This window comes from Moesziomyces antarcticus, assembly GCF_000747765.1.
Source record: "Moesziomyces antarcticus DNA, scaffold: scaffold_v10019, strain JCM 10317, whole genome shotgun sequence".
NCBI classification, from domain to species: domain Eukaryota; kingdom Fungi; phylum Basidiomycota; class Ustilaginomycetes; order Ustilaginales; family Ustilaginaceae; genus Moesziomyces; species Moesziomyces antarcticus.
The window spans coordinates 1-15,601 of record NW_014638991.1 but is presented as its reverse complement, the minus strand read 5'-3'; the positions used below and the strand labels follow the sequence as shown (position 1 = coordinate 15,601).

Sequence of the window (15,601 nt, the reverse complement as noted above, 5' to 3'; positions counted from 1 at the left end):
AAAGATCTCGACGGGAGGAGCCGGGAAGGCTTGATGGCTGTTCATGGCTGCAGCGATGGTGGAACGAGCGGGCTGTCGTTGTTATTGGATCGTGAGCGCGCTTGAGCGGCGTGGTTGATGCGATGCGGGTGCGGGTGCGGGTGCGGGTGCACCGCCGAAGGATGCGTGACAGCCACGAGAAGAGTGCTGCGCGGACTTTTGGAGTCGGCGGCGAGCGAGCGAGCGTCGCGCGATGATGCTGTTGCTGCTGCAGCGATGATGGTGGTCGTGGAGATGGCCGTCGAGGTGGCCGCGCTGATGGTGGTTAGCCGGAAGAGCGGAGCACCGGCCAACGGAGATGCCCCGACCGGGACGGATGCGACTGCAGCAGCAGCAAAGTTGGCTGATTCAAAGTGGCCGTTTGGTGCGGTGCGGTGCTGCACACTGGCCACTCCCAATCAGATGCACCCGATTGCGATTTGGGAGGTAAAACCCAATTTTGGGGGGGAAAATGCAGGTGCCTGGCTGGAAGGCGTTGGTCGGAATTGCCGGTTGTTGAGCACCCTGCGAGGGCTCGGTGTTGGGAGCCTCTCTCTGCTTCTGCTTGCTCAGTCACTCGACCTCCGCAAAGCTGTGGGTGGATTGGATCGCCGCAAATCTTTGCCTCCCCACACACAAAGCCAAACCCTCTGTCTTTCTCTCGCCAAGACGGCCCTGGAATTCATTGACTTCATTGAATCTTGTTGCGGCCCGGCCCGCACGGACACTCTTCTGGACCGCACCAACGGACCCACTCGGATCAGCTGCTGAGCGCCAAGCGGAGATGCACGGCTCGGACGAGGGACGCCGCTGCTTGCCAAGCCACTTTCCGGAAGGAGTTGGTTGCCGAAGCCTTCTTCCTTGATGCCGGCGAAACTTTCAAAATGTTAGACCGGCTCGCAAGCTGGGGTCTAAGTCCGCAGTCACGTCCGCGTGGCTCAGTCCACCTCGTCTGGAGCTCTATCTCCGACTGTCGCCAGTAGATCGTAGCCGCAAAGTCCACGGAAGAGGGGTGATATTGCAGATGATGCTGTTGAGAAAAGTACAAGTGTCCACAGTCTACTTGGACGAGGCATCGGCCTGGCCGCGCAGGATCCTCGCAATGAGCGAGTTGTAGGGGCTCGGATTGTCGAGGTAGATGTGGTGGCCGCTGTTGGGCACGACAAAACAGTTGGTCTGGGCGTTGCCCTGCTTGCGCAGCCGCTTGACCGCCTCCTTGCCGCCGCGAACGTCCATCCAGTCGTGCTCGCCGTACAGGAAGCTCATCGGCATCTTGAGCCGCTCGATGCGCTCCACCATGGGTCGACGCGCATACGCGCCCGGCGCCAGAATATGCGCAAGGCAGTACTCGCCCGAGCCTTTGCTTAGGAAAATGCTCTGGCAGTACGCGTGCAGCGACCGCAGCTCGTCTTCCGGCAGCGCTCCGAATCGCCTTGACGTATAACGCCCAGCCAGCATGGGCCCAAAGAACAACGAGCTGCGTAAGATACCGAATGGCGACACGTTCTGCTCCCATAGGAAGCTAAACACCGATCGTACCCGCTTCGAGATGCGCGGCGGCTCGTGCGATCCCTTTTCCGGCTCGTTCGACTGTCCCGAGCGTGGCACCTTGGCCGAATCGACGCTTTGCGCCGTCTCCGAGCGTTCCAACGGCCGCGGCGCGGAAGCAGCATCACTGCCCTTGCCCTGGATCACGTTGCCGGCACGGTTCCGCGCCGCCTTCTTGGCCATCTCGTTGGCCATCTGCGTGTCCTTGAGCTCCTGCCTCGCGTTCTGCGGCGCCACGTCTTCCTGCGGCTGACGCACCTCCTGCTCCACTGCAGATCCGTTCTTGGGCCGGAACGTGCTGCCCGGCTCGTCTTCGGGCGGCGCGTTGGGAATGCCGACCGGACTGACGAGCACCAGACGCTCGACGCGCGATGGGTAGCGCAGCGCATACGCTAACGACAGGTAGCCGCCCAGGCTGTGGCCCACGAGCACCATCTTTTCGAGGCCCATCTTGCGTCGCCAGTCTTCGAGGCTGCTGATGAAGAAGCTCTCGGCGGCGGCGACGCGCGAGTCGGTGCTCTTGGTCTCGGACGACGGGATGTGGAAGGTGGGGCGCGACGACCGACCCATGCCGAGCCAGTCGAGCACGTACAGCCGCGAGTTGGGCACTTCCGCCATCGACTTGATGTTTTGAAAGAAGAAGGCGCTACCAGCGCCGTAGCCGTGGGCGAGCACGATCTTGGTCTCGTTCTTGATCTGCTCCTCCTTGTCCTTGGAGTAAGGAATGCCGATCTCGAGCATGTTGAGTTTGCGACCCGATGGCGGCATATACGGCTTGATGTGGTCCTGCGACGCGATCTGGTGAGATTCGAGGTTGTCGTTGAGCACCGGTTCGCCCAGCGTAGATGCCTCGGGTGCAGGCAGGCCTTCCGTCGACGAAGGAGCCATGGCCGGCGACGAGGTGAGCGAGGTGGGGCGCGAGGCTGATCTCGCATCGCCAACGTTGGGAGCAGAACCAATATCGACAAGACGGATGCAGCCGACCTTGCCATCGGCAGCGGGAGTCAGGCCGATGGTCATCGTCGACGGCTCCTTGGATCTATGGAAAGGCCAGAACTTGTGCGTCGAAAAGAGAGAGCCGGCCGAGGAGTGCGCTGGGTTGGTCGACGACGAAGACGCTTGATGTGAGCTGGCGCTGGCAGCCCTGCGAGCCGATTCGAGTCCTTTGGCAAGGCCCTTTCCGTCGCGCAGCTCCTCGTCTTCGCACACGACATTGTTGACCGTGGCGCCTTCAAAGTAGCCAGTAGAGCGATACAGGTGGAGCTCGGCTTGCGCGGCGTCCTCGACGGGGTTTGCTTTCCACCAAGCGGCGAACGAAGTCTTGAAGCTCGACGGGATGGGGGGAGCAACATACGCAGCGTCCGAGATGGGCGTTGCCAGCGCTGTGTCCGATGCCGACATTGGCTTGACACCAGCGTCGGCATCGAGCGTGGCTCGGAGTGCAGGCGAGGCTGGCGCTGTTTGCGCTGAGAGGAGCGATGCCTGACGCTTCTGCTGGTTTGCGGACAGCTCGGGTGTGGCGGCGCGCGACGAAGCCGAGTCGGGAGTGCCGAGTGCTGACGCTTGCTGCGTCTGCATGGTGAACGCGACCTGACTGAGCGTGCGTGCTCGGGGGAGCCGAGAGGCTGGAAGAGGGAGTGAGCGGCCGAGAGCCAAGACGATGCCGGATGTTTGAAGCAGGCGAAGATGGTTGGGGCACCGACGAACGCAAGACCACGCCTGGAGCATGCGAGTTGCCCACGGCAGTCTATATACGAAGCTCTACTCGAGGGAGCTGATACGGAAAGACAAAGGGAAGGGGTGGAAGAGGGTCTGATAGGAGGGTTGCTTTCGGAAGAACGTGTCACACCCTGGGCGAGCCAGGCAGGGGATCCAGGGTCAAGGTCGGGTGCATTTTCCGAGCATTCACTGCCCTCGGCACCAATCCTTTGTCCCAACTGCGCCGGCACAGACGCTTTCCTTTACTCAGCAGGGCGTCCGAGGATCTCGCAGCGTGCTGGAGCTTGCTCCTGCGCAGGTGGAGGTGGGCGGAGAGTTTTTAGGGTGGAGCATGCGGACGAGCGCGGGCATGCATTTGGTGATTTTCGCGGCGATGCGGCGGTGCCTGACGGCGTGTGGACGCGTCATGACTTGGGCCTATTCGCCCCTTTGGCACGTTGCCCTTGCCGCGCTTGCAATTTCTCCTCCGCGGAGCGACTCCAAATCTTCCATCTCACCGCCCGCTATCTGTCTATAGCTTCCGCTCAGCCCGTCACTCATGTTGAGTGCTTGCGCATACTGTCCTCCGATCCGAAGGCGTGGCAGCAAAAGGCAAGAAAAGAGAAGTGTGGAGACTGCATGAGTCGAACACGCGACCTTTCGCAAGTTAGCACGTGCTAAGCGAACGCTCTACCAACTGAGCTAAACCCCCGATGTTAGAGTCGAGCAGGCAGTTGCGTACACAAAGGAGCGTCTGAGTTCAAGCTTGAGCGACAGCCCAACTTGCCAAATCGGGCGGTGGGGCCGTGCCGAGATGCGCGTGGATGGGGTGCGGATGCTGAATTTGGCTGGTGTGTGGAGTTGCGCACCCAAAAAACAAGGCACACTGGGGACGTGCATGTCCAGGGTCGCCTTCGGACGTGCGCAGCCGCTCCACCCAACTGCCATCCACCTTTGCGTCTCGTCACTTGCTTCACCTCGCAACTCTCCGCAACACCATCACAATCACCATGTCGGAACTCTTCGACAGCTACGCCTCTGACTTGCAGCAGCTCAAGGACGGCATCAGGCAGAAGATCGACTCGGCCAAATCGCAGAATGGCGAAGCCAAAAAGTCGACGCTGCGTCGCGCCGAGATGGAGCTCGAAGAGGCCGAAGAGGTGATCTCCCAGATGGACATCGAGGTGCAGGGATTCCCACAGTCTGTTCGGTCACGCTTCTCGGTCCAAATCCGAGGTTTCAAGCAAGAAATCCAGGGTCTGACCAAGGAGGTTCGTGCCGGTCTCGCCTCTTCCTCCAGCGGCTCGGGGGGCGCGGCGTACAACCCGGCATATGCGGATGATGATGCAGACCTCGAGGCTGCTGATTCGGCAACGGCAAATCGTCAGAGACTACTCCAGGGGACCGCTTCGCTCGAGGATGGAACCAGGAGACTCGAGGAGTCCAACCGCCTTGCGCTCGAAACCGAAGACCTCGGCGCCGATATCCTCCGCGACCTCAGAAGCCAGAGAGAACAGATCGAGAACTCGAGAGACACGGTAAGCCCAAACACCACCAGGATCGAATGTCAAGCCCGGTACTGACTTTCAATTTGGTGTTACTCACAGCTCCGACAAGCGGATCAGAGCATCGACCGCTCGTCCAAGACTCTGTCAAAGATGATTCGACGGTATGCATGCCCTCCCCTGCACCTCTTAAGCTGATACGCGCAGACACAGCTGACCTCGTCGCATCTCTTCACGCTTGACTTTCGCATTGCTACAGGGCCAAACAGCAAAAACTGGTTACCGTAGGCATCATTGTCTGCCTCGTGCTGCTCATCCTGCTCATCCTGTACAACAAGTTCTTCTAGTTCTCGCCCCCGTCTTGCTCTGTTGCATCCCCTTGTCACGCTGTCCAACCGAACTTCACTTGTACATACCGCTGGAAGCGAACGCCATCGACTCGCGCCATTTTCAAAACACCCAATCGCGCAAAAGATCTCCAAAGGATGTGTCATCTGCCATTCAATAAGACAGCAGAGCTAAACTGATGTATGCGCGCGCTCAAAGCACGCCGAGAGGGTCCGAGGTGATGCCTGCGCTCGCCTTGACGTCCGTCTTGGACTCGGATCCGCTTTGCTCCTGGACGCCATCACGGCCGTTGGGAGCCTGGTCGTGCCTGCCCGGCTGGTTAGCTCCCGCACCTTGGCTGCGGCGGGGTGCACCTAGGCCCTGCGCTCCAGCACCGCCATAGTTGGAGCGCATCGCAACGTGCTCGCGCTGCATCTCGGCACGCACGCTCGTCGCTGCCGCCCAAGGGTTGTGCACCGTATGCGCGGCCGAGCCCGACATGCTTTGCTTGTAAGGTTGCTGCAACGGGTCGGCGTTGAAACTTTGCGCTGAAGGCGTCGGAGCCGCGTATCTACCAGCTGCCGGCTGCACGCTGCCTGGTGTTGCCGAGTAGCCTCCCTCGCTCTGGCTGGTAGCCTGGTACGGCGCCGGTGTGGATTCGGATGGGGCTATGGCAGGTGTCGCCATGGCTTCTTGCAGTCGGCCCCATCCGCCGATCAAAAGGTTCTTCATGCGGTTGGCCGCTGCATCCGCCGCGCTTGAAACATTCGCCGCCGTCGCCGCGGAGGAGTCCAAGGGCCCCGCATTTGCGGAGGCACTCGAACTTGATGATGACGATGATGTCGCTGCTGTACCTGGCTGCGCTCGGACCCGTGGTTGACGAGCTTGGTACGAAAGACGACTATGATCGAGCGGAGCGTTGCTTGGCAGATCGACAGCTCCTGCTGCCACGCCAGCGGCGGACGCTAAAGGGTCCAAGACAGGATCAGGGTCACCTGCGCCAACAACTGCGATGGTCGCGTCCGCCTTTTCTAATTCGCCGGCGCCTGGCACTGGCACTGGAACTGGCTCGGCGGCAGTGCCTGCATCGCTGCCTTGAGCGTTGGCAGTCTCGGGAGGGGGAGGGGTGGCAGCATCGGTGCCTCGAACTGCACGCTCCAGCCTCTCCCTCGCGCGACGCCTTTCTTCGGCTTCCTTTTCGAGCGCGGCATTCATGTCGCCATTGGCGCGGCGGAAGAGCTGCTCGAAATAGCGCACGTCGCGCGAGTCTGCGATGAGGACGCCCATATCGGTGCCCTTGCGCTTGGGATCGCGATCGTCGAGCTCGGGCTGATAGTGTGGATTGCGATGTTTGGACTTGACCTTGTCGCTCAGCAGATACGTCCACGCGCTGATAGTACGGGAAGGGAGCGTCGGTAGCACTCTACCCTCGTCGTCGCGCGGTGAGAGACGTTCGCGTTCGCAGTCCATGAGGAAGGTGCCGTACTTGCACTCCTGCACCGCTTGGAGAAGCTCGACGAGGTAGCTGGATGCATATTCGAAGCGATCAGGGAACTGGCGCATGATCTGCCACATGCAGTCGAGGAACTGGTGAAAGACGGGAGAGGTCTCCTTGATGTTGGAGCCCTTCTTGGGCCCCGAGGCAGCGCTGGATGTGGCGGCGGAAAAGTTGGCGGTGAGCTGTTTGGTAAAGCCCCAGAAGGCGTTGGCAGCCGCTTGGCCGTCGAAACCGCCGCCGCCGGTCGAGGCATTGGCAGGCTTGTCGAGCTCAGAGTCGGTATCGTCGTCGTCTGCGTCGGCATCGTTTGAGTTGGCGTAGGTCTGCTTGGAGGCGACGGTAAAGTAGCGGTCGGAGCCCTTGAGACCACCTCTGTCGGTGAACTTGTGACCGAAGCTGAGCCAGTCCTTTTCGATGAGCACGGCGAGGCCGTCGAAGGTGCGAAAGTAGGGGTCGAGGCAGATCTGTGCGATGGCGGCGAGCTGGGAGGTGCGATCCCAGCCGTCGGAGCAGTGGATGAGGACGTGGGAGCTGTTGATGTGCACGTTGCGGACGATGGACATGGAGCCTTCCATGAGCGACTGGATGTGCTTGAGCCACATGGACCTGCGCAATGCGAGTGGGTCGACGGGGGTAGGGTTGAGACGGAGGACGGAGCCGGAGCCGTCCGAGACGGCGTCTGCGGCCGAGGCGTCGCCGAGGGCCTCTACGCGCATGCCAAAGGTGGCGATGGGTTCGGACTCGCGCAGCGCATCTGTAAGCTTGTTGAGGCTGTCGCGCATGACGTGGATGTTTTCGATGCCGAGGTAGGACTTTTTGCAGCCCTTGTAGTACTCCATGTTTTCTGTGCCGGCGCCTTTGGCGACGTTGGCCATGGCATTGGTGGTGGGGCGAGCGTCGATGATGAGGTTGGTTGTGGTGGCGCCGTAGACGGTTGCGACGGCGGGTGCACCGGCGGCAGCAGAGGCGGCGCCGCTGGAGGCGTCTGCGGCGGCTTTGGCTGTGATGGACTCTGGATCGGCAAAGTGGTGGGATGTGAAGATGGCCTCGATGAGTTTCTCGTCTTGGATGGAGCGAGCGTTTTTCAGGCCGACCATGGGCTGACTGGAGCGGGTGATGGAGGCGTGGTTTGCCCAATGGAGGTAGGTGAGGGCAGGCACGCGTGCCTTGCTGCGGTACTTTGCTGCATAGCTCAGGGTGGTATCGCTGATGCGCGAAGGCACGGCCATGAGGGCGGGGTAGGTGGCACAGAAGGCATACTGTGCGTTGATGTCGGTGAAGCGCCAGGCTTTGGAGCGCGAGCCGAGGCCCTGACGTGCGAACTCTTGCTTGGGATCGTAGATGCGCCGAGGCTGGGTCGGCGAGGAGGAAGGCTGATAGTGGAATGCGTAGAGCTGCGAGACGTCGGTGAGGATGGCACACTCCTTGAGGCTGTCAAAGACGGCGAGCTGGTCGTGTTCAGAGTGGAGGGCGAGCGCGGCCGAGTCAAAGTTCTTGAGGAAGAGGGTGATGGGATAGATGCGCTGGGAAGGTTGCGATGCTTGGGTGGAGATGCGTAGCGAGGGGATGCGGGTTGCTTTGAGGATGAGGGAGAGCGGAAGGGAGTGGATGCGCGCCGATTGATCTGAAGCCGATGCTGTGCCAAGTTGGAAGATGAGATGGTGCGAAGTGAGGCGGAGGGATGCCTTGTGGCAGGTTGGATCGCCCTTTCGCTGGAACCAGACGCCTTGAAGCTGCTCGATCTTTGGCTCTGGCGGGGGCACGAGGAGCGCCGAGGTGGAGGACGACTGCATCTCGAAGCCGTATCGGTCGAGCCGGCCCGCGACGGAAGCAAAGTGGTGCAGCAAGGATGATTCCGAGTGGTGGGCGGCTGCCAAGGTCGATAGGGAGAGCGAATCGGATCGGCCGCTGTGTGGAGTGTTGGTTGGTCGCTCGCTCGCTCGCTTTGGGTCCGAGGCAGAGTGGCGACGCCCATCGCGGCTGCTGCACTCTCTTCAGGGTCTCGCTCACAGAAGCGCGAGCCCAGTCTGCAGCTGTCAGTCGAGCTAAGTTCAACATGGCATAAATTTGAGGCCGCCTCGCTGCGGATCTGTGACGAAGCCCGTGCGCGGATTTCCATCCGATGGGCCCAAAATTGTGAATGCAGTCGATTTCCTCCCTATCGACGTCGCTCTCATACATCTCGGAAGCCTTCCGCTCATCCTTGTCACACTCTTCGGCGCTTCCGACGAGGCGGTGGCTGCTGCGCTGCTGCTCATTCGTGCGCCAAGATGAGCGCTCCCAACCCCGCGCCGGATCGCAGCGTATCTGGGCAATCGCCATCCACTGCCCGATCCACCACCGCCAACGCATCCGCAGTGCATTTCCAAACCAACGAGGCTGCCGATGCCTCTCTCGATAGCATCGCTCCATCCTTCAACGAGCCGGCAAGCGACGATGCGCCCGAAGTCAGCTCCGATGACGGTCAGGGCTACGATCACTACAACACCTCCTACACCAATCCGGAGCGAAGGTCGAGCTCGTTTGGCATCGCAACCCCATCCCACGGCTTCCCCTCATCCTCCGCCTACAACTACAAGGCCATGATCAGCAAACACGGTCACGGATTCCCAGAGAGAGCCGAGTCCGTCCGCAACATCTCCGCCCTCGCCAACCTCGTCGACTATCGCTCCAACTACTTTGAAGATCACAGGCTCTCGGAAGAGGAGATCAAGCACCGCACAAAGCATCTCGGATGGTCCAAGGCAGCCGCCGTATCCGAATACTACGAACGTCTCAACGAGACACTCGACGGATGGAGAGAGGTCGACGAGATCCTCGACTCGCGCTTCCCAGACGAAGTCATGCGTCGCTTCCTCCACCAAGACCAGATCGCCGCAAAGAACAAACGTCGCAACCACCACCAATCCGCTGCAAAGCACAAGCGTCGCAACAAACAAGCCAGCAACAACGGTCACCGCGAACAGCCCGAAAGCGACGGCAATGTCTCGGACGAAGAAGAAACAGAAGAGGAGGATCTCCGCCGCAACAAGCGTTCCATCAAGCGCAGCTTCAGCGCAAAGGCCATCGACGCTTTCAGCGGCCTCTGGTTTGGGTCCTCGTCCAGCCCACGCATGAGCGACGGCAGGCGAGATCTCGAACAAGCTCGTCAGCCACGTTCCTCTTCAAGGACCCGCCAACCCAAGCCCTTCGACCTCAACTCGGCCACCGAAGAGGAAGAAGAAGACGATCACAACGATCGCGCTCGTGCTCCAACTCGACAGCTCCTCTCTTCCTCACCTAGCGCCACCGACGACATCCGAAAGACCTCGGCACGCAACGACTACGGCGCCACCTCGGCCTCCTCTGCCGGGCAGCTCTTCGACAAGCTTCGTCGCGAGGGCCGCATCGAGCAGATCCGTCGTTCCGAGTCCCAGCTCGCCCTCGCTTCCGGCGCCAACTCGCCAGCTTCCGCCAGCGGCACACAAACGCCCCAGGAAGACATCTCGTCCTCAGGCTCCAAAGCCAACACCATCAGGCCTTCACGTGTCGACGCCATCTCTGAACACGCCGATTCCACCACCAAGCCAGCCAGTGCGGACAGACATCGATCCAGCATGAATCGAGACCCGAGCACCGAACGCTACCACCGTCCCTACGCTTCCCAAGAAGAAGAGAGGCGGGCGCTCCTCAGCACCGTTCCCAGCCGTGCAAAGGAGGAAGAGACCTCGCGCTCCGTCCAGTTTGCCATCAACATCAACCTCCTCATCAACATCCTCCTCCTCGCAGGTAAGGGCGTCGCCGTGCTCTCCTCCAACTCGGTCTCCCTCATCGCCTCGTTTGTCGACAGCGCACTCGATCTCCTCTCCACCATCATCATCTTTGCCACATCCAAGGCCATCGCCTACCGCTCCTGGAAGACCATCTACAAGTACCCCGTCGGCAAACAGCGTCTCGAGCCCCTCGGCGTCGTCATCTTTTCCGTACTCATGATCGCCTCCTTCGTACAAGTCTTTATCGAGTCCGTCGGCAGGCTGCGCGAGGTGCTCGCCACGGGCAGTGAGGATTCCGAGTCCGCCGCCAGTCTGCCGCTCATCGGCATCGCCTTCATGCTCGCCACCATCGGCATCAAGACCGTCATGTGGCTCTTATACCGCTCCTCCAAATCCTCCGGTGTACGCGCCGTCGCCCAGGATGCCGAGAACGACGTCGTCTTCAACATCGCCTCGCTCATCTTTCCCATCGTCGGCTCGCGCCTCGGCTGGCCTGCGCTCGACCCCATCGGAGGTATCGCGCTCTCCATCTACATCATCTACGAGTGGATCGAGACGCTCTGGGAGACCGTCTCCAAGCTGTCGGGCGCCGTCGCTTCCGCCACCGAAATCTCAAAGTGTCTCTACTGCGTCGTCCGCTTCAACTCGGTCAACAGCGTATCCGCCTTTGAGCTCTTCCACTCGGGCGACAACCTCATCGTCGAGGCCGACATCGTCCTGCCCCACTCCATCTCGCTCAAAGAGTCGCACGACCTCGGAGAGATCATCACCTACTGCACCGAAAACATCACCGGCGTAGAACGCTCCTACATCCACCTCGACTACAATCCCAAGGGTCAAGCCGGCCATCTCACCCAGCGGGGATAGCCCGTGCATCCCACCTTCCTTTCCCTTCGAATTATTCCCACAGAGCCACTAGATTGATACGGACGGTAATACAGATTGCAGCACCAGTATGCACGCATGCTCGCTTCAAAGATGTGCAAGGACATGAGAGCTCCAAGCAGACTAGAACCCGCTCGCGCGTTTCTTCTTCTTGGGAGGTCGGTCGGTGTTTGCTGGACGTGCTCCAAAGCGACCCGCTTCGACCTGGGTGTAGGCCGTCGTTGCAGCTGGGCCAGGGCCGCCGACCTCCGATGCGATCAGTGATCCAAATCGTGGAGGAGCCGGCTGCGTTTGGGCAGCGTCAAACCTAGGTGGAGGCGTTGGTGACACTGCCAGCACCGACATTGGCGGCGTGTCGTTGCGCGGCTGTGCGCGTTCCGCTCCCGGCGCACGCAAGGGTTGCGAACGTGAAATCACGCCGCCATGCGGCCGCTTCCGCCTCGACACAAGAGTGGGCGGTGCAAGCGACGACGAGCCCACAGGCTGACTGTGCGACGCCAGCGATGGCGGATAGGATGAGCCCGGCGCAGGAGACGAATGACCTTCCGGCTGCGAATACGATCCACCCATAAAAGGCTTTCGACTTCGGCTGCGGCTCCTCGAGCGATCCTCGGTCGAGGCGCTGGATGCGCGTGAGAAGGAGCGAGAGCGTGCTCTGGCCGAAGAGCCTCGCAGTCGACTCGCCCTCGGAAGCCGATGCAGACCCTCGAACGGATCGACGTACGTATACTCGTTCGGGTCCTCACCCAGCTGCCACTCTGACAGCAACAGGCGTGCCGTCGACGAAGTGCTCGGCAGCAGACGCTCCAGATCCGCACCACTCAGCCCCTGACCGTCGCTGCTCTGGCTCGCGGATGCCGTCGCTGCGGCTTCAAGATCGTTGCTGCGCAGCGGCGCAAAGAACGACAGCCCGATGCTACCGACGTGCGGTGGTGGCATGGTGCCTCCCTGCTCCTCGACAAAGGCAAAGATGTCGCGGTGTTCGAGCGGCGTCCAATTGGTGCCGCGCCGCTGCTGCGGCCTCTGCGTCGACGCGCCCTCGTCCAGGATGCGAGCCTTGGGTCGCACAAAGACCTCGGTCTCTAGCGCTAGATCGAGCGCCATGCGTCGAGCTGCATCGCGCAACGACCGTTGGACAGCAATTCGCTCGGTCGAGTTCCAAGACTGCACTCGGGTGCGAGAAGCAAGGTACGGAGCCACTTCGCTCTGGCCTTCCTTGTGACGAAGGGCATGCTCGAGCGGATCCACATCGCCGGTGATGGCCGAATCGATGCCATCGACCGTCTTGCCGAGTTGCGATGCCGCGGTTGCCGAGCGCGACCATGCATGCTGCGCCGGAGACACGCCGAGCGAGGAAAGAGCGTGGCGAACTTCTCTTCGGAGTGCCATGATGCTGGACTCGGCTGCTTGCGCGCCTCCCTTGCCGTCCAGAGGATCGGGCACGTTCGACCACGAGGCTTTGGAGCTCGAGTCCTCCTGTGGCTTCGGCGTGCTATCAAGACAGGAATTGCGGAGCAGCTGACCAAGCGTCAGAGTGGATGCTCGGGCCGATACATGCGCCGTGGTGGATTCTACAGACGATTGACGAAGACGCTCTGTCAAATCGGCAGTTGTTTCGACGTCGTTCTGCACGCGCCCGTATGGACGCTGTCGTCTTGAAAAGATGGCTTGCTGCAAAGAGTGGTGGTCGACGATGCGGGTTTTGACGTTGCTGAGCGAGTCAACTTCGAGCGTCGTTGCCGATTGTGTGACAGAGTCATGCAGGTAGAGTTGTGTTTGGACGAGCGGCTCCGCCACTTTGAGCTCCGTGCCGAGCTGAGTCTGCGAGGCGCTTTCGCCAAGTGGATCATCATCGAGCCTCAACATCTGGGCCGAGAGCATGCCGCGTTCCGTGATGTGGAAGCTGAGCCACGATGCCGGGAAACGCTGTTGCAATAGAAGCTCGGTGGTGCCAACATAAAGCGGCGGAGCCCCAAGCCGGTGCTGATGCGACGATACGAATGGCGAAGGGAGAAGTGAGGGCACGTCGCCGAGCTTGTAGAGCTCCTCGCCGCTGTCTGCGTTCGAATCTGCGTCTCCAGCCAAGCTCGAGTCGACGTTGACGGTGTAGCACGAGATCACATTGTTGTTGCGAGAGGAGAGCGTCCACATGATCTTGTCGAGGTTGCTGTTTTCCGGCGCAGTATTGATGCGCGACCTCTCCATCCGAGGGAGATGAGTCAAGGCCAGAGTGGGATCGTCGCCACGATGATGTGCGGTGGCAAAGAGCGGACGAAGTTCGTGGCCGAGGTGGAACCAGTGGATCGACTCGGTCGAGCAGACGGCCAAGAGCGGATGTTGTAATTGCGACGATGCTGTAGCCATGGAGACAAAGCGCGCTCGACGGAAGGAGGCGGTGGAGAAGCTCGACTGAAAGACGGAAGCAACGCGCGCAGTCGGTGCGGCATCCGTAACCGCATCCGCGCTTTCCACACTGATACCGAGGATCGAATGACGAGAGAGTAGGATGATGCTATCATCTGCTGCGCCAAACGCGATGCGAAAGGGTCCCTCAAAGGAAGGTTGTTCGTTTTGTACCGGCTCCGGTGCCGAGGAGCTGTCGGGGTCGCGCGAGTCTGTCTGCAATTGCCACTGCTCGATGCAGCGGCCCACGTCGATGTGTCGCACATGACCGGGGAGAGCAGCGCTTTGTGGCGAGGTTTGTGAGGGCTGAGCATGCTTTCGCCATTCTGCCGATCTGGACGCGGAGGACGGAGGAGGTGGTGCTGATGCGTCTGTTGAAGATGATTCCGGTTCTGAGCTTCGGGAATCTGGGTTGCAAGCCGGAAGGCGGTACATGGTGATGTTTCCCGCACGATCAACAGCAGCTGCAGTGTTGGGGGTATACGGGCTAAAGACGACGTCGTGGTGCTGGGTGGAGCCGTCTTGGCCGAAGCGAGCATGGTGGATCGGATGGAGCTGGGGGCCGTCTTGGAGCGCGGAGGCATCGGGTGGGCCAAGCGAGAAGAAGGTGGTAGCCGAGTGAGTCCGCACAGCGAGTTGCATCCGATCCGAGGACGCGACAATCTGTAGGATCGGAGTCGCGAACGTTTGCTGTGCTTGGTGAGCGGGAATGAATCGCAGAGCGTCTGTCTGGGTGGACGGCAGTTCTGGCAGCGCTCGAGTGGACGCCTCAGCTTCCGAAGTCTGCACAGCAAAAGCGCTGTCATCTTGGCTCGGAGCATTAACTTGAAGCTGGTGAACTAGAAGCAGATTGCGGTGGGATCCGCCGATACACGCCACTGCATAGACGCGCTTGTCCGGCAGAGCGAGCGGACCAAGCAGCGCGACAGCCTGTGCATCAGCCAGGCCGATGGCTCCTCCGTCGAGCGAGCAGCCGCGTTCATGGATGTCGCGAGCACTCTCGTCAAAGACCTGGGCGAGGATGTAGTCGGGTATCTCGATGTCGGGTTGATGGCTGCGCAGGAAGCGCTGAGCTGCGAGGATGTCTGCATCGATGGAAGCGGAAGCCTCGTCGTCGGTAGCTGGATACAGGCTGCGGGTGGCGGATGAAGCCAGCGTTGTGGCTGGAGTGAGCGTGGCGCTGTGGGAAATGCCGGACGAAGTGGTCAAGGGCGAGGTTGCGAATCGAGCGTCACGGCAGGTTTGATCGCTCTGAAAGGTCCACCGCTGGGAAGGCAACACGCCGATGTTGGCATCATTGCGAGACGGCCGAGCGCCGGGATGGAGGCGGAGCGCACCTCGCGATCCCGCTGGAATGAGATCCATGGGGCGAGAAGCGTGGATGACAAGCGTGTTCGCATGCGACCGGCGCACACAACGAGGTGGTGAAGGAAGGGTCGAGCGGAGGAACAAACGGACGGATCCACGACCAAAAAAACAGGTGCCAACCGAAGGACCCTGGCTCGCGCGCTCCACTTCTTCCGCTCCGACTTCCGATGCGAGCGCTCAACTCACCGCCCGCATCCGCATCCATCCATCCGCCTGTCGTCGCTCGTCCAGTCCATTGTCGTCTTTGCGGAACACAGCCGATGGTGAATCGATGCGCGAATGCTGCCTTCAGCCAATTGTCGCTGCAGCACCTTGCAGTCGCCCGACTCGATCATGAGGCGAGATGCTTCGGTCCAGACACTTCTCCGACGCGTCCAGTCGGTGAGAAACCAATTATTCGACGTGAAAGTTGACCACCAAATCGAACGAAAAATCGGACCGAAGTTAGAATCTTGAAGGATGGAACTTTAGACTTAGGTCATTAGTCTGTTAGAGTATGCTAGGGTTAGGGTTAGGGTTAGGGTTAGGGTTAGGGTTAGGGTTAGGGTTAGGGTTAGGGTTAGGGTTAGGGTTAGGGTTAGGGTTAGGGTTAGGGTTAG

At 60.6% G+C, this 15,601-nt stretch overlaps 5 protein-coding genes and 1 non-coding gene across 6 annotated transcripts; 2 read left to right on the top strand and 4 right to left on the bottom strand.

Moving 5' to 3' along the window:
• Positions 1-41: 41 nt before the first annotated feature.
• Positions 42-3,144, bottom strand: PAN0_019c5742 (alpha/beta-hydrolase; the record flags this gene model as incomplete). Its single annotated transcript, XM_014798676.1, has 3 exons — positions 42-382; positions 770-894; positions 1,088-3,144. The coding sequence occupies 3 exons, from the start codon at positions 3,142-3,144 to the stop codon at positions 42-44; spliced, it is 2,523 nt and encodes an 840-aa protein (XP_014654162.1).
• A 749-nt stretch (positions 3,145-3,893) lies between these two features.
• Positions 3,894-3,976, bottom strand: PAN0_t019c0001. The gene is given in 2 exon segments: positions 3,894-3,929; positions 3,940-3,976. It is a non-coding gene; the product is annotated as a tRNA-Ala (tRNA).
• Positions 3,977-4,274: 298 nt separating this feature from the next.
• PAN0_019d5741 (vesicle transport v-snare protein vti1) lies at positions 4,275-5,116 on the top strand (the record flags this gene model as incomplete). Its single annotated transcript, XM_014798675.1, has 3 exons — positions 4,275-4,802; positions 4,872-4,933; positions 5,029-5,116. 3 exons carry the CDS (start codon positions 4,275-4,277, stop codon positions 5,114-5,116), a joined length of 678 nt encoding a protein of 225 aa, XP_014654161.1.
• A 193-nt stretch (positions 5,117-5,309) lies between these two features.
• PAN0_019c5740 (phosphatases II) lies at positions 5,310-8,387 on the bottom strand (the record flags this gene model as incomplete). Its single annotated transcript, XM_014798674.1, has 1 exon — positions 5,310-8,387. One exon carries the CDS (start codon positions 8,385-8,387, stop codon positions 5,310-5,312), a length of 3,078 nt encoding a protein of 1,025 aa, XP_014654160.1.
• Positions 8,388-8,864: 477 nt separating this feature from the next.
• Positions 8,865-11,213, top strand: PAN0_019d5739 (cation diffusion facilitator 10; the record flags this gene model as incomplete). The annotated part of the gene is made up of 1 exon (XM_014798673.1): positions 8,865-11,213. The coding sequence occupies one exon, from the start codon at positions 8,865-8,867 to the stop codon at positions 11,211-11,213; it is 2,349 nt and encodes a 782-aa protein (XP_014654159.1).
• Positions 11,214-11,354: 141 nt separating this feature from the next.
• PAN0_019c5738 (uncharacterized protein) lies at positions 11,355-14,999 on the bottom strand (the record flags this gene model as incomplete). Its single annotated transcript, XM_014798672.1, has 1 exon — positions 11,355-14,999. The coding sequence occupies one exon, from the start codon at positions 14,997-14,999 to the stop codon at positions 11,355-11,357; it is 3,645 nt and encodes a 1,214-aa protein (XP_014654158.1).
• Between the last annotated feature and the right edge of the window lie 602 nt (positions 15,000-15,601).